The following is a 15,078-nucleotide window of genomic DNA, read 5'->3' on the forward strand; positions in this document are numbered from 1 at the left end:
AGCCCTAACGTCTGAAGTCCGAAGCTCAGCTCCCTCTCTGGAGCCTCGGAACGTCAGTAACAGCAGATTGTCCTAAGTTTCTTGGATGTCTCTCGCATAGTCCGGGACTGGAAGAATTTCATTTTCTCCTGTGGAGTCAGATTGTTAATTATCTAATTCCTGAAATGTGCAGCCCCCATTTGTCCTTCTGTGATTATTCTCATTTTTATTCTATTGAGACTATTTATTTATGTATTTATTTATTACCCTGTGCAATGTGAAGGGTATTTATTTTAGCAGAGGAGCCATGTCCTGCTCCTTCTGAACAAGACTCAAGATGGGGACTTCATGGCATGTTCATTTGTACCTCAGGTTTTAAACTGGTTTCTATACATCTGTGAAAATAAACCACACTCTCTGAACAAATGCTTTGTTGCTAGTGTCTCAATTTTACTCAGGTCTTAGTAACTCTCTTGCCTGATGATTTAACACACCTCCCTACCACCAGATGGGCCTGGAACCCACACTCTGGCAATCTGTGGTCCACTGGGGAGCCAGACTGAGTTTTAGAAAATGCAAATATGACCAGGTTGGTTTATACTTAATTTTCCAGTCCTCAGGGTCTTCTGGACCTTGTCCAGATCATTAGGGTAGCATAAAAGGCCTGGTTCCACCCAGTGCTTCTACTTCCTTTCTCCCACAGCTACCTACCTCCTCGATGCTCCAGGTAACAGAAGCGCCGTGGCTTCCTAGATAAACCACACACCTTGCTTCTTACCTCTAAACCTTTACCCACACTGTAACCTCAGCCTCGCATGCCCTGATCCTGACTCAACACGCCCAGGTTCATTTAAAGAAGCTGTTAACTACCTGAAGTAACAATTAACACTCTTGATTATTTAAAGAGCCCTTTACCAGCACATTTTCTAATGCCTAGTCATTAAAGGGATGAATGAAGGTAGAGAAAAAGAAGGTGCAATGTAGTTTTTGAATTAGATCAGACTGAAATCTTTCTTATTAAAGTAGACCAGGAATAACATAATAAAGACAAGTCAGACAGAAACAGTCTCCTGTATCTTATAAAGGATGCGAAAATGTGTGCAGTAATTTTTTTTTTAATTTACTATAAAGTGTCTGTGCTAAGGGGGATTTGGAATCCTATTGAAAAAGAAAAAATGAATACACGGAGGAAAAAAAGACCAGCTCAAATGCATACCTCTGGGTTATCCACACTACTCCAGGACAGAGCTCTTCTCTGAAACAGGTGGGTAGGCAGGGACCCACTGGAAGGACAGCCAGTGTGGCCCTGAGGTGGCACAGACTGACCTGAATGATGGAGACTGGGGCATCACTGAATGTGGCTTCAGTCTGCCACCTGACCATTGGGGTCCCACTGACCCTTTAGCTCTGAGTGCCTCCCTCTCTGGTTCCCCTGCACCCTGCCCAGGTGTACTTCCTCCAGTCTGGGGGTTCAGGGGAGAAGAGGCAGAGCAAACTTTCCTCTGTCACCATGCTACGGAGTAATGTCATCCTCTCTGACTCCTCACAAGTCCCGTAAGAGCTTTGGGTGCTGAACACCTATGTGTCAGGCCCTCTACTGGACACTGGGAATATGGCAGTGACTAGACAGATGGAAGGTATCCAGGAAGCTTGCTTTAGATTGAATGGCCTGGGAAGGTCTTTCTGAGGAGGGGACCTATAGTTTGAAACCTGAATGACAAGAAAGTGCCAGCCATGCAGCAATCAGGGAGGAAAGAACTCTGGAAAGAGGGAACAACAGCCAGTGCCTGGAGACTGAAATGTGCTGAGAGCATTCATGGAACAGAAGGAAGAACCCACAATTCTCCCTCAGTTTCTCTCCCTTCCCTCCTCAGGCTTTATAAAAATTCAAAACCTACATTGGTGTGTATATATTTTTTCCTGAAAATAAAAACCCCATGAAATTGTCATAGTGTACACATTTTTTTCTTTTTTTCTTATTGTCTACATACCAGAGTTTTTTAAATGCTGTATTTTAATTGTTCACATTTTATTTTAAAAACATTACTTAGAATTACCTTGTGTTTAAAAATGAATATACTGGAAAAAAGAGACATTCTCATTTATTCTTGATGAAAGTGTAAATTTTTCAAACTCTTTGAAAGGTAAGCTGCTATTATCTACTTAAGTGTGATAGGCATACCTTGTGATTATTTGTTATATACATACGTGTGTATATATGAGCACAAATAATTATGACTCTATTGATATATGTTTTATAATAATAATCTACATGTCCTTTAATAGATAATTTGTTAAATAACATAGTTATGAAGTGGATGCTACCTGGTTTCTGACTATAGGCACATTTATGTATTTGTCTAGCTACCTACCTCCCTCACTTTATATCTGTATATTTTGTTATAAAATTAACTACTTCATGGTTAAGAATGGGAAAAAAGAAAGATGTAAAACAGTGTGAAACTATCTACCATTTGTGTTAATTAAAAAATTTTAAAAAAAAAACAAACCAAAAAACCCAAAACTGCAACCTGTGTTAGTGGCGAATGACTGCAGGAGGTTGGGGTCAGTGGTCAGGTCAGACAACACAGACTTGGTGCAGAAAGATCAGAGGACATGGAGTGTGAAGTCAGCATAGGCAGGACCTGGGTGGAGGTGACATGCTTGAGAAGGGAGTGGGCCTTTTCAGATTTCCTGGGGGCTCTTCATCGCCCTTCTTGTACAGCAGTCCAGCCTGCTTCAGGTTGAAGTGGGACGAACATGAGCCCAGGACACTCAGGCTCATCCTTGACCCCAAACCCCAGACCCTGCCTGGGTCTAACACAACCAGGCCCAAGCACAGCCCTGGTCCTGGGGCCCAGAGCCAACAGATGGTCAGTTCTCAGTCAAGTTAGGGTATTTTCACATCATGTCCATCTGCCTTCAGGGAGAGGGCTAATGACTCCATGACCCAACAGGAAGCCCTGGGGTGCTTGAGTCTCTCCTGCTGGTCTTTTCTCAGAGCCTGCCCAGACTGTCCTTAGTGCCAGGTCTATAGGTCCAGTTGCCACAAGGGGGAACCAAAGCCCCATCATAAGTCCCACAATGTCCAAGTGAAGGCCAAAGTTCCCACCTTCCCAAATCCTAGGTGCTTCTTCAGCAGGAAAGTAGATAACCTCAACCAAGAATTTTATTTTAGAAATATTATGGAAAAGAATCTGAAGAAGAAGAAGAAAAAAATATATATATATAAAAGTAAAACTGAATAACTTTGCTGTCACCTGAAACACTGTAAATCAACTTTAATTTTTTTAAATTATTGTTTTTTTACTGCGAGGGCTATATGAGAGAGCATAGATGCGCTTTACTGATAAACTTTGAAATACAGAAAAATAAAGCAAAGAGAAATTGCCAGGAAGGCAAACGCCTGAGGAGAGAACTCAGAGAGGCACCTCCTTCCATGGTGCGAATACTCTTGCTCCAGGAAGGGGTTCTGCTCCTCCCACCCTGGCCTTGAATCTGCATTTGACTGAGTTCAGCAAACACCCTGAGGACCCTCCACAGCTTACCCAGGCTGGGGCAGGGGATTGGGGAGACACTGAGTCAGGCCTCCGGGGGCTTCTTGGCCATGTCCAGTTGGCCCAGGATGGTGTGGTAGGGGTTATTACATACAGAGCGATGGATGGATGGGTGTAGATCTCCTCAGAGGTGCTTCTCTCAGGAGGTAATGCACAGGGAGCTTGATAAAGGAGTAGGAGTTCATCAGGCAGCCAGAGGTGCAAAGAAGGACGTCAGGCAGATGGCACCAGGGAGTAAGGGTGTGGAGGTCTAAGAGCATAGGGTGAGTTGGGGGTCACAGGAGAGTTTAGGCAGTTTATAGGGCCACAGTGTGGGTGCAGGGTGGCCAGGTAGAGATAAGTCCCCCAGAGCTCCCTTGGTCAGGGAGCCCCAGGAACCTCTGGGTCTCAGCCTGGTCCCTCGCTATTCCTCCCTCTCTTGGCCTAGCCTAGCCCAGCCTGGCCTGGACACCGTGGAGACAGCAAGACTAGACAGCCACGCCTGAGGAGTCAGGGGTGTATGGAGGGGGAGAGATAGGATGGGGCCACATCATTGTTTTTAATGCCAACAGGAAAGAGCCAGGGCAGAGGGAGAGAAGCTGGAGGAAAGAGGGGCCAGCCAAGCAGAGCAGGATCCCTGGGGCCACAGTGGGAGGGAGAGGCAGAGGTTGTGTGGGCCAGAGTGGAGGGTTGAGTGAGTTCTCACCATGGGCTGGGGCCTCAATTTTCTCCTTGAAAAACCTCAGGTCAGGTTGATGGATCAGGCAAAGGGACTCAGAATCCCCTCAATGACCAGATGAAGTCTATGACTGCCTTCATTTTACATACAGAAAAAAATGAGGCACAGAGAATATGACTCCAGAACCTCTGCATCCTCAAGCCACAGTGTTTTGGCCAATGCCCACTGAAGCAGAGGAGCCCTTTAAGTCTGGTTTAGGGCCCACCAGGGGTCTCCTCCTTGACTGGACCCAGGACTCCAGAGGTACCTACTGGCTCCAAGACCTCCTGGTCTCAGCTCCAGGGGTGCACAGCACAGCCGTGGTACCTCAGCTCCATCCTCCATTCATTGAACCACCACGTTTATCGCCAAAATCCTCTACATGCACATTTGTCCCTTCTCCTACCCAGCACCCCCCACATACGCACACACACTGGGCTTAGATCCAGGCTCGTTCCCATCCCCACACCTCATGGAGTTTCTGGGAGAGAGACCACTGGCTCACAGCCATCCCCTGCCTTGACTGGTTGTCAAGGCTTCCTCTCTCCTACCCAGCTCCTCAGAGATCCCAGACTCAACTTTCACCTCCAGCCTTGGCCCATGCTGTGGCCCTCCAGGAGCCCTCCCTACTCCCCAGAGTCCACAGAATCCTGGCCTGAGGCCTTCTCGCCTCCTCCTCAGACAGGCGCCCTTGACCATGCCGCCCCTGGGACTTCCTTCAGCAGACAATGGGCGAGTGTCTCCACTCACCCTGCTCTGGAGGGCACCACATGGGCCATGCCAGAGATGAAGTGGTGGAGCCAGGGACAGCAGACTGTGACAGTGAAGATGTGTACCTCTGAGGGGAGCTGTGCCAGGAAAGGAGTGTGGCTGTGCCCGTACCTGGGCCCAGGTGGAAAGCACGGGGTTGTAAGAGCACCTGGTACTGGGGCACTGGTGGCAGGGTGCTGGCAGTGAGGGTTCACATCGGGGGGTGATGGTGGTAGGGTGCTCCATCTCCTTCTGCTGTATCTGTCCTGACCCCTATGGGGAAAAGGACCAGGGCTCCCTTGAGCATGGTAATAAAACAATGGATCCCTCAGAGGGGTTCTGAGCCTTGAATGGGGGTGGGGGAAACACTTTGGCCAAGCCCACCCCACATCAGTGAGCATCCAATAAATGTGACTGTTCTGCCCAGGCTGAGGGCCGGACTCAATGGCTGCTTTTTCCTACAAGGCAAGGCCCTGGGCCCTTGGCAGGGCCACCTCCTCCTACCCAGGACAGGGGGCAGGACTAGGGAGGAAAGTGCTCTGTAGCCGTGTTGTCAGTTGGCTCTTTCCAGGAAAATCCATTTGACTGAGTCATTTCCAGTCTGCTGACCTTGAATACCCAGGCTGCCTGTCAGGGTTTGCCTCCTGGGGCTGGGTGTGGGGCAGTGTTGGGGTACTAGGGAAAGGTCTGCACAGGAAACCTAAATCCACCCTTACCAGAAGCCTCTACCAGCTAAGCCTGTGGCCAGGGAGGCAGAGAACTGGTGTGACCTCTCTGAGATGGAAGGTGACTTTCCTCCTGGAAATGAGTTGTCACAGTTCAGACAATTAGTCAACAAACTTTTCCTATCTGCACCAAGCCCTGTGCTGGGGAGGAGGAGGATGGGACCCTCCCACTGGCCCTCCATCTGGCCCTGAAGGCTTTCAGTCTTGTAGGGGATCAGTGGACCCTCCCATTGTATGGTCCAGGCTGGGATGGGGGGAATTCAGAGCTGAGGAATCTCAAGGAACCACTTGCCCCAGATTGGTGGTCCCAGGGGCCAGAGACTTTTCCTGGGAGATGCTGCCTCCCAGTGCTGCTGAAAGGGCAAGTAGAGTCAGGTGGGCAAGTCAGGCTGTCAGAGGGAGGAGGAGGATAGGACAAGGGGAGAGTGTTTGGGGCACAGACAGGCAGAGAGTTTTAGGAACAGGTATGGTGAAGAGGAGGCAGGTTACAAAGTGTGCTGTGGAGTGTAAGCGAGAAGAGTTAGAACTACTGTCCATGTGTCCAAGGTGAGGACCCAGAGGATGAAAAAGCAGGTCTGCAGGGTCTGAGGGCCCACAGGAGGGTTCGACGGTTCAGAGGCTACGTGTGTAGGAGACAGACTGGGAGCAGTCCCCATTCACGTGATGGCTAAGGCCACAGAGTGCTATTCGGGAAGAAGAGCTGAAGGCCAGGACAGCAGTGTTCAGGGGCCAGAGGCATGATAGCTGGGCGAGAGACTGGCCAGTGGCCAGTGGTCGTGGGAGAGTAGGGAAGGAGGAGCAGGAGCCACAAGGAGAGGTCCACACCAGCAGGGTGGTCTATGGGCATTGAAGTTGGCACGCGAAGGATAGGAGTCCATGGGTTTGGCAGTGAGGTTTGTGGGAACCACACATCTTTCTTCTGGAAAGATGACATCAGGGCTGAGGCCATGACATGGGCAGGCATTCCTAGACTGCATGGCATGGAAAGTGACAGCGATAACATCAAGCCGGTGAGCTAAGGCGAGGGTGGGGGTGGGGACCTAGATGGGCACTGTGACTCCTTTCTGGCACGTTTCCCACAGGGTCAGGAGAAAACCCTCTGGAAGGGGTTTCCTATGGGTGTCCCTCCCACAGACTCTGGGGGAAATTAGGGGCTTGTGGCTTCCTCGGAATCTTTGTAACAAGGTAAGTTATGAAGGGGAAGGAAATGGGCCTCAGAGTTTCTCATATCCCATGGTACCTCTGCACAGGCATCTCAGCTGAACTCACCCTCCCTGGGCCTGCCACCCCTTGTCTTCCCTGGGGACCTGAGGACCAGGAGACCAGTGGCCCACCCAGTCCACACTATCATTGATGACAGAGATGGGATTTGAACCCGTATGTCTTCCTGCTCCCCTGATGTCTTCTATCTCAGGGATTAGAAAGCCAGGAAATGCTGGGTAGACCAGCAGAGGGATGTCCCCCTCAGGGCAGCTGTTAAGGGAGACTCCTCCAGGTGTGGGCAGGGAAGCTAGAGTGTCCTGTTACTGTCCCCGGGAAGTCCTGGGAGCCAAATGCACAATTTCCCCACAGAGCCTGCCATCCAGGCATCTCTATGTCTCAGGCTTGGACTCTCCACCGCTGATCCCTGGGTAGCCCAAGAAAGTTCCTTCTCCCTGATCCTCAACTCCCTCATCTGTACAATGGGTTTAATTATCGCTGCCTCTCAGAGGAAATTGTTGCTTGTCCCAGGAAACTTTGTGGGGGAATCCTCCCAGGGAGGAGGTAGTGCTTCAACCTTTCTTCTCCTCTTCCCACCACTTTGGGAGGTTTCTAAAGCTCAAACTGGGCAGAGGACTCAGCCTTACTGGAATTTTCAGGGATAGCTACAGTTTGCCCAGCTGCAGCCCTAGATAGCATCTTTCTGGACAGATGTGGTGAGGTGGAGAGCCCAACCACCACCCAGATTCAGGGCTCATGGGGTCCTGCATCACCCTCAGGAGAACCCAGTGAATGGCTCATCCTTCCTGAGAGGGGTTTCTGGTCACCTCAGGCCATACCATGCACACAAAGCTACATCTTTGACCTTTGTGGTTACAGCTCCAGTTGGAGCTTTCCTGCATCTCCTCTAAGTCTCCAGAGATGCACCTCAAAAAGGCCAGGCTGGGGCTTCCCTGGTGGCACAGTGGTTGAGAGTCTCCCAGCCAATTCAGGGGACATGGGTTCGAGCCCTGGTCTGGGAAGATCCCAGATGCCACGGAGCAACTGGGCCCGTGAGCCACAACTACTGAGCCTGCGCGTCTGGAGCCCGTGCTCCGCAACAAGAGAGGCCGCGATAGTGAGAGGCCCGCACACCGCGATGAAGAGTGGACCCCGCTCGCCGCAACTAGAGAAAGCCCTTGTCCAGAAATGAAGACCCAAAACAGCCAAAAATAAAAAAAGAAAAAAATAAATTAAAAAAAAGAAAACAAAAAAGGCCAGGCTGTCCAGGAGAGCAATTCTTGTCCTGCTCTCTGGGTATCCCCAGACCCCTGGCACTGGCGAATCCTGATTGGTCTGGGAGGACCTGAGGGTGGTTAACCCCCAACCATGTCTGTGTGTACTCTACATCCATATAGCCCAGCTTCCAGGGAGCTGGAGGTGTGGCCGACCTCACAGCCCCCTGCACTCAGAGCTCACTTCTGGTGCTCATGTTGGGTAGGGGGTAGGGAGGACAAGGCCCAGACTCATGGGCACAGTGTTAAGGGTACCAACCAAGATGTGCACAGAGAATGAACAGCCAGGAGGGGGCAGTCATGAAGTGAGAGTGAAGCAAGTTAAGAGAAGGCCTTGAGGGGGCTAACTGGGTGTATGGGTTGGGGGCAGGAGGTAAATGAGGAACCTCTGACATCGGGGTTCTGGTTCAGGCAGCTGGGTGGACAGCAAGGCCATTTGCTGTGATGGGGGAGACCCAAGGTATCAGAGAGGTTTGGGGAGCCAGTCCAGACTGGACTGGATGTGGCAAGTAGCTAGAAGGGGCTGCTGCCTTTATCTGCCTCCTTGGGATAAAAAAAAACCACTGGAGGCTTCATTAAAAATTAAAAGGAAGAGAAATCATTACCAGAAGCCTTTACTACTTCCAAAGTCCTGAGGATGCCCCTCACTGCCCTCTGTGTTTGGGGCTGGAGTCCAGGCAAAGGTGCTGGGTGGGAGCCTGGGGACCCTGGCCCAGCTCCCTCACCAGTCCCTCTGGAGCTGATGGGCCAGTCAAGGTTGCAGATGCAAGCTTTCTATTCTGGGCAAGATGGTTGGTTCTGGAACGACCTTCCTTCAGGACTTTTCTGAAGTGTCAGGGCTCCCTCGGACTCTCCCTGCAGGCCTGTTTGGGCAGGTGTGTCTCTTGTTTCCAGTTCTGTTCTTCAGGTCCCAGAGAGTCCTGGCCTTGAGCCCTGAGCTCCCTGTTATGTACCTCTGCCTCTTGAGAGAGCCCCCTACCTCCTTCCGGCACCTCCCCCAAAGGCCCCCTAGCCCCTCACAAGGGTGATAGTCCCCCTCCCAGGACTCAGACTGAGGGCCCAGCAGGAGTAGTGATAAAGGGGTCAGTGAACTGTGGGGAAGGGGAGGGAGGTGGCCCACAAAGTCTCTGGGATGACTGGAGGGGTCCTTGGGGATCTCTCTTCTCAGCCCTGAGGCCATCAACTCCTAACTCCCTCTCCCTAAACACACACTCATTCTACTCCCTCAGGCCACGTCTTAGCAAGGGTGTGCCAAGTCCCCTGTGCAGTGCCGGGGGCACAGCAGCTGCCTTTGTGCTGGATGCAGGGCTGGAGCCTGCCGTCAAGCTTTGCCACTTCTCACTGCACGACTGTGGATTGTTACTTCCACCTCTGGGTCCCAGTTAGTTTATCTCCGCGAGGAGGTGAAGGCCCGCTTTGCAGGTAACAACTCCCTAACAAGGGAGTTCTGGGCTGCATAAGGGGATATTTTCTGTTTTGGCTGACTGGGTACCTCCCTCTTCCCACCTCTGTCTCCCTGTTGGAAAGAAAGGATGAGAGGGGAGTGACGGCCAGTGTCTGGGCCAGTCTCCATATAGCCTGTGGCCTCCATCCTCCACCACACAGCCTCCAGGGCACTGTCTGACACAGACCTCCACTCTGTGTGGCATCTTCACCCAGTGTCCTTGACCCTCTGTTCCCCCGAGTGCTTCCTGGTAGGGGCTGAGAAGAGGTTTAATGGAAAAGGTAGAGGAAGGGCCAGGGCCTTGACATGCCACACTCTCACACCCAGCCTGACTACCTAGGAATGTCCCATCAGGCTCAGAAGGGTAGGGCTGGCCTTGCGGTGTGCCCCAGATCCTGGCAGGGACTCCATAGGGTCTGGAGGACTGAGGCCTGGCTTCCCTGTACAAGGGCAACAACCCTCCTGCTATGCAGTGAAACTTGCCAGGACTGCAGGCTCGAGCCACAGTACTCAGACCATGAGTTCTACCTGCTTCCCAGGGCTGTCCACTTGAGCTCAGCAGCATGTCCTTGCTTATGTCTGACCCCATCAATCTAGGTTAAATCACGCTCTGGGGCCCAGAAGCTCCCAGTGTGGGGAGCTTCTCCTATATCAGAAGGGCACCTGCAGAGGCATGGGGGCTCACACAGATGCACCTCATGTAAAACATCCTCCCCTCCTGACACATCTCTAAGTACAGACATCAACCACCCTGGCACACAGACACTCAGAAACGTAAGTGTGTGGACCCATACCCCTTCGACCACAAAACTCATGGCATGGGGAAGTAAACACCAACTCGTGCTGTGCTCTCCAAAGTCCATTGTGAAAATCAAACACTTGTCAGCCCCTCAAGAGCCTGTGACTTTTCCAGAAGCAGTTCCTGTTCCAGAGGGAGGCCTCTGGAGCTGGAGGTGGGCTGGGGCAGGGGCCACATAGGAAGCTAAGCCCAGAAGACCATGGTTGAAAAGCCATTGTCCCCTGTACCTCCTGTGGATGCAGCCATGACCCTGTTGGTGCCTAATGCCTGCCAGAGGCTGTAGCTAGCAGCACAGTGCCCACCTCAGAGGGGACAGTCTGCCCTGCAGAGGGAAGCGAGGTTCACATAACTCAAGGGAAGAGTCACTCAGCAAGGTGGAGTTGGAGGCAGGATTTGAACTCAGAACCCTGACCCACCCCCCACTGAGAGCCCCAACTCACCTCTGCAGCTTGGGAGCTGAATATGGCTGTGTACACCAGGATTGTTGCTGTTAGATGAGATCTTACCGTGGAGGAATGTTCTGGAATCTTGCTGGCTGGACTTGCACATGGTTGTCATTCCCTCAGCTCACAGAGGCTGTGGGGCAGAGGTTCCTGGCTGGGAACAGCTTGCCGACTGCTCTGGGTCCTTGGTGGGAGATGAGGTGAGCTGTCACAGGACTATGTCATTTGGCTGGAATCTGCCTAGGTGGACAGTGGGGCAGGGCTGTGAGAGTCCTCCTCACACTCATGTCTCACTGTGGCCACAGCTACAGGCTCTAGGAAGAGAAGGGGAGGCTGGAGTTGGAATGGGCCCCAGTGTGGCACAGCCAGCCCAAAGGCCTCTTGGGATAACAGGCAGGATGGGAAGCCGGGGAGGGGGGCGGGGGTAGAAGCTCGATTCAATGTCTCCCAGGCCCCTCCCCCCAGCCACTTCAGGCCAGGAAGTCCAAGCTGTGCCCAGAGGCCCCTCAGAGGGAGGGGGAAGACTTGGCAGGTCAGACTGCCCAGGAGGGCTGCAGAACGCTCAAGAGGGTGGGCAGGTGGGCTGCCAATTCTTGGAAAGACTCATTAATGAAAACCCCCGAGGCTGACCACCTTGGGGAAAGGCTCACCTTTCCATGTGTAGCTGATAAGGGCCAGGAGATTCCACAGTTCAGGTAGTTCCCCCGCCTCCCTGGTGTTTTGTGGTCACCATTAATCATTTCCTCTAACTGTGTATATAAGAGCTCTTTTGCCAGTGAGCCCAGTGCTCAGAGAGAAAGGCTAAAGTCCTAAGGAGGATGTGGCTGCAGAACCTGCTTCTCCTGAGCACTGTGGTCTGCAGCACCTCCGCACCCACCCACCCACCCAGCCCTGCCACCCGGCCCTGGCAGCATGTGGATGCCATCAAGGAGGCCCTGAGCATTCTGAACCACAGTAAAGACACTGCTGCTGTGATGGTGAGTGAGGGAGCACAGGCCATGCCTGGGTCACTTTGCTGGCCTGGACCTGCCATGCCTGTCAGCTTGATCACACAACATTTTCCTTTTCTACAGAGTGAAACAACAGAAGTCATCTCTGAAATGTTTGACTCCCAGGTAAGATACCTCTCTGACACAACCTCTCAAAGGCCTCGGCCCTGGGGAGTGACTCCATTTTAGATGGACCGTCACAGGGTTGTCCACTTTCTCTCCAGTCAGCTGGCTGCCAGAAGGAGGGTTGCTCAGGAGGCCACTGGCTTTGCCCCTGTGGTAGTCACGTGAGCTCCTTTATTAGCTGACCAGCCATGGACAGACCTAGCATTCAAGGGGCTAGGGGTCACCAGGGGACAGGTGGGTAAGTGGGGGTTATGTCATGAGACAGGGAATGTGGGCTTGGGGCACTCACTGTGGCCTGAGACCAAGCCCTGTGGACACGGTACTGGCTACTGACGGGCACAGAAGGGTTTCAGGAACAAACTTTGCTCACACAGCAGGTCTGGGCGAGAGCCCCCTCCTACTTCCCCCTGAATGCTGGGAGGACAGTGACCTCTGTTTTCTGGGGACTGGGACCCTCTTGAGATGCCAGGCCAAGGGAATGTGGCTGTGCTGGCTGGGAATGGCCTGAGCTGAGTGGTGAGGACGAGTCAGACTCATGCCTGCAGTGGACAGGGGGACAGGACAGTGTGTATAACCGGGTCCAGCCTGAGATTAGTCAGGAATAATCCTGTGCCCCTCCCAGGCCCTGCTCTTGGGAGATAGGGATGAGAACAGGAAGGAGTGATGGGGAGGATGTCCTGCGCCTACCAGAGCACACTTGGCCACTGCTCACCAAAGAATGGACATTTTCCCCAGGAGCCGACATGCCTGCAGACTCGCCTGGAGCTGTACAAGCAGGGCCTGCGGGGCAGCCTCACTAGTCTCGAGGGCCCCTTGACCATGATGGCCAGCCACTACAAGCAGCACTGCCCCCCCACTCAGGTGAGTGCCCACATCAGGTCCCCAAGCGGGAAGGTCTCATTCTAGGAGGGTGGAGGAATGGTTGGGGAGAGACCTTTGGCTGTGGGTGTTCAAGACCCCAAAGGGTTTCTGAGTCAACAGATTTGTAATGACTAGCCCCTCCTGAGAGGGAGCAACTCTAGGAGTTAAAGCCCTGGACTCGAGAGCCTATGGCATTCCCTAGCGGGAGCTGCTACTATCTTTATTATTACCATTAATGAGGTCAGAGGTGAGGCAAATACAAGGAAACTCAAGACCTGCCTAAGGCCCAGAGGAAGTTCCGGGGCCCAAGTGCCACCTCCTAAAAGGACTTTCCCCTGGCCCCTCCTGGGATGCCTGGATTGCATGGGAGCAAGGAGGAAAGCTTACCTGAAATGGAAAAAGTCCCCAAGCATTCTTTTCCTGTGGGAAAAAAGTGAGGCCTGTGGCCTTGACTCCTGCCCCTTCTGGGCTGCTAGAGACTTCCTGGGCCCAACTGCTGTGCCCTGGCCTGGGACCAAAGAGGCAGTGGCCTAGCTGCCCAGCAGACCAGCCTCCGGCTTGTACTTTATCAGGCCCCTGGCCCCGGCTGCCATTGACAGAGCTGTGCACCTTTTGGGTGACACATGAGTGGCAGCATGTCACCTGACCCAGGTCAGCTGGTGTGTCCCAGACAGGCCTTCTGGCCTCTGAGTTCTAAGAGGCAGCACAGAAACATGCTGATGCTTCCCCCACATTACCCACTCATGCCTGAACTCGTTTTATTTTTTTTCTTTTCTTTCTTAAGGAAACTTCCTGTGAAACCCAGATTATCACCTTTAAAAGTTTCAAAGAGAACCTGAAGGGTTTTCTTTTTACCATCCCCTTTGACTGCTGGGAGGCAGTCCAGAAGTGAAGCAGGCCAGACCAGCCAGAAGCCAGCCTGGGAGCTTACCTCACAGATCACTGCCCTCCCATCCACAAAGAGCCAAACAAAACTCAGGATCTTCACCCTTGGAGGGACCACAGGGTGGGCCAGGGCTGTAGGAAGCACAGACTTGCTCTGGGTCATGTTGACCCTGATACGGGTGTGGTAGGGGAAACAGGAGATGTTTTACACTGGCAGGGATCAGTAATATTTATTTATATATTTATGTATTTTAATATTTATTTATTTATTTATTTAATTTCATACCCCATATTTATTCAAGATGTTTTACCATAATAATAAATTATTAAAAATCTGTTCTTATTTGTGCAGTTTTTCAGTTTGTTTTCTGCCATGAGCAAATGCTCAAGGTGCTCTCCTTTACCCAGGTCAGGGAGGGGAGGAAACTGGGAGCTGGGGAAGGGAACACGGGCCTGCAGCAGATCAGGCACAATTGGACAGGCAGTGCTGTCAGAGCACAGGGGAGATGACAGCCCTCCTGGGTGTAACATTCTGCACATCCGGACATGCTTCCGTGAATGCTCAAAGGTTCCCACCCCAGAGAGAGGTTTCCAGGTTCACTTGGAAGTCCAAGTAACCCAGACAGTGGGAATCTTGCTCCAGAAAAGGGGTATCATCCTCCCTGGGCAGGTGGGGGGTTCCTGGGCTTGGCTGGTCACTGGCTGAATGGGCAAAACACCTGTGCCCTTCAGAGGCCTGGACCCTGTGGCCATGCCCTGTCCCTCACACTCAGGGCTTCAGCCACTCCCAAGGTGAACCAGCAGATAGACTAGCTGTTCAGGAAAAAGAAACCAAACCAAAGGGGTCAGAGCTCAGTATATTTACCAAACTTTCCCCAAGATGAGTGATCTTAATCTTTGAGAGTCAGAATGTAAGTTCATAATTTGTTGGTACATGGCTCTAGTGTGGCATGTTTTGGAGCTAGTTTTTGTTTTTACATGAAGTTTTGCATGTAATTAGGCATTTTCCCCACAAATCCACGGCCTTCAGGCTGAGAAAATAGTAGCTCTCCTTACTCTCCTTGCTTTGCCAATGGGGCTGGAGGACTTGTTCCTGAACCTCTTCTCCTGTGTCCCTCCTGGGGTCTGTGAGGAAGAGGGTGTGTCCCTAAGTGTCAAATGGGCAGCAGGGCCAGCCTTTACCTTGATGGGTGGGCCCGGGGAAGCTGGTTTGGTGCAGTTCTAGCTCATGCCTGGCTCTTTCTTCATCCCACTTGCTCCCTCTGCTCTGGCTATCTCACCTGCAGACAGCACCAGTCCTGGCCAAAGACCTGCCCCACACACAGGCGGAAAGGTCATGACTTCAGATG

General features: G+C 52.1%; 1 protein-coding gene and 1 long non-coding RNA gene across 2 annotated transcripts; one reads left to right on the plus strand and one right to left on the minus strand.

Annotated features, from left to right (window-relative positions):
* Positions 1–3,493: 3,493 nt before the first annotated feature.
* On the minus strand, positions 3,494–13,346 carry LOC114486763 (uncharacterized). The gene is made up of 3 exons (XR_003681040.1): positions 13,232–13,346; positions 10,866–11,182; positions 3,494–3,786 (listed from the first exon to the last, which is right to left on the minus strand). It is a non-coding gene; the product is annotated as an uncharacterized lncRNA (long non-coding RNA).
* On the plus strand, positions 11,646–13,808 carry CSF2 (colony stimulating factor 2). The gene is made up of 4 exons (XM_007120132.3): positions 11,646–11,845; positions 11,942–11,983; positions 12,719–12,844; positions 13,629–13,808. Exons 1-4 carry the CDS (start codon positions 11,687–11,689, stop codon positions 13,734–13,736), a joined length of 435 nt encoding a protein of 144 aa, XP_007120194.1. The 5' UTR covers positions 11,646–11,686; the 3' UTR covers positions 13,737–13,808.
* Positions 13,809–15,078: the final 1,270 nt, after the last annotated feature.

Source organism: Physeter macrocephalus, chromosome 8 (genome assembly GCF_002837175.3).
Source record: "Physeter macrocephalus isolate SW-GA chromosome 8, ASM283717v5, whole genome shotgun sequence".
NCBI classification, from domain to species: domain Eukaryota; kingdom Metazoa; phylum Chordata; class Mammalia; order Artiodactyla; family Physeteridae; genus Physeter; species Physeter macrocephalus.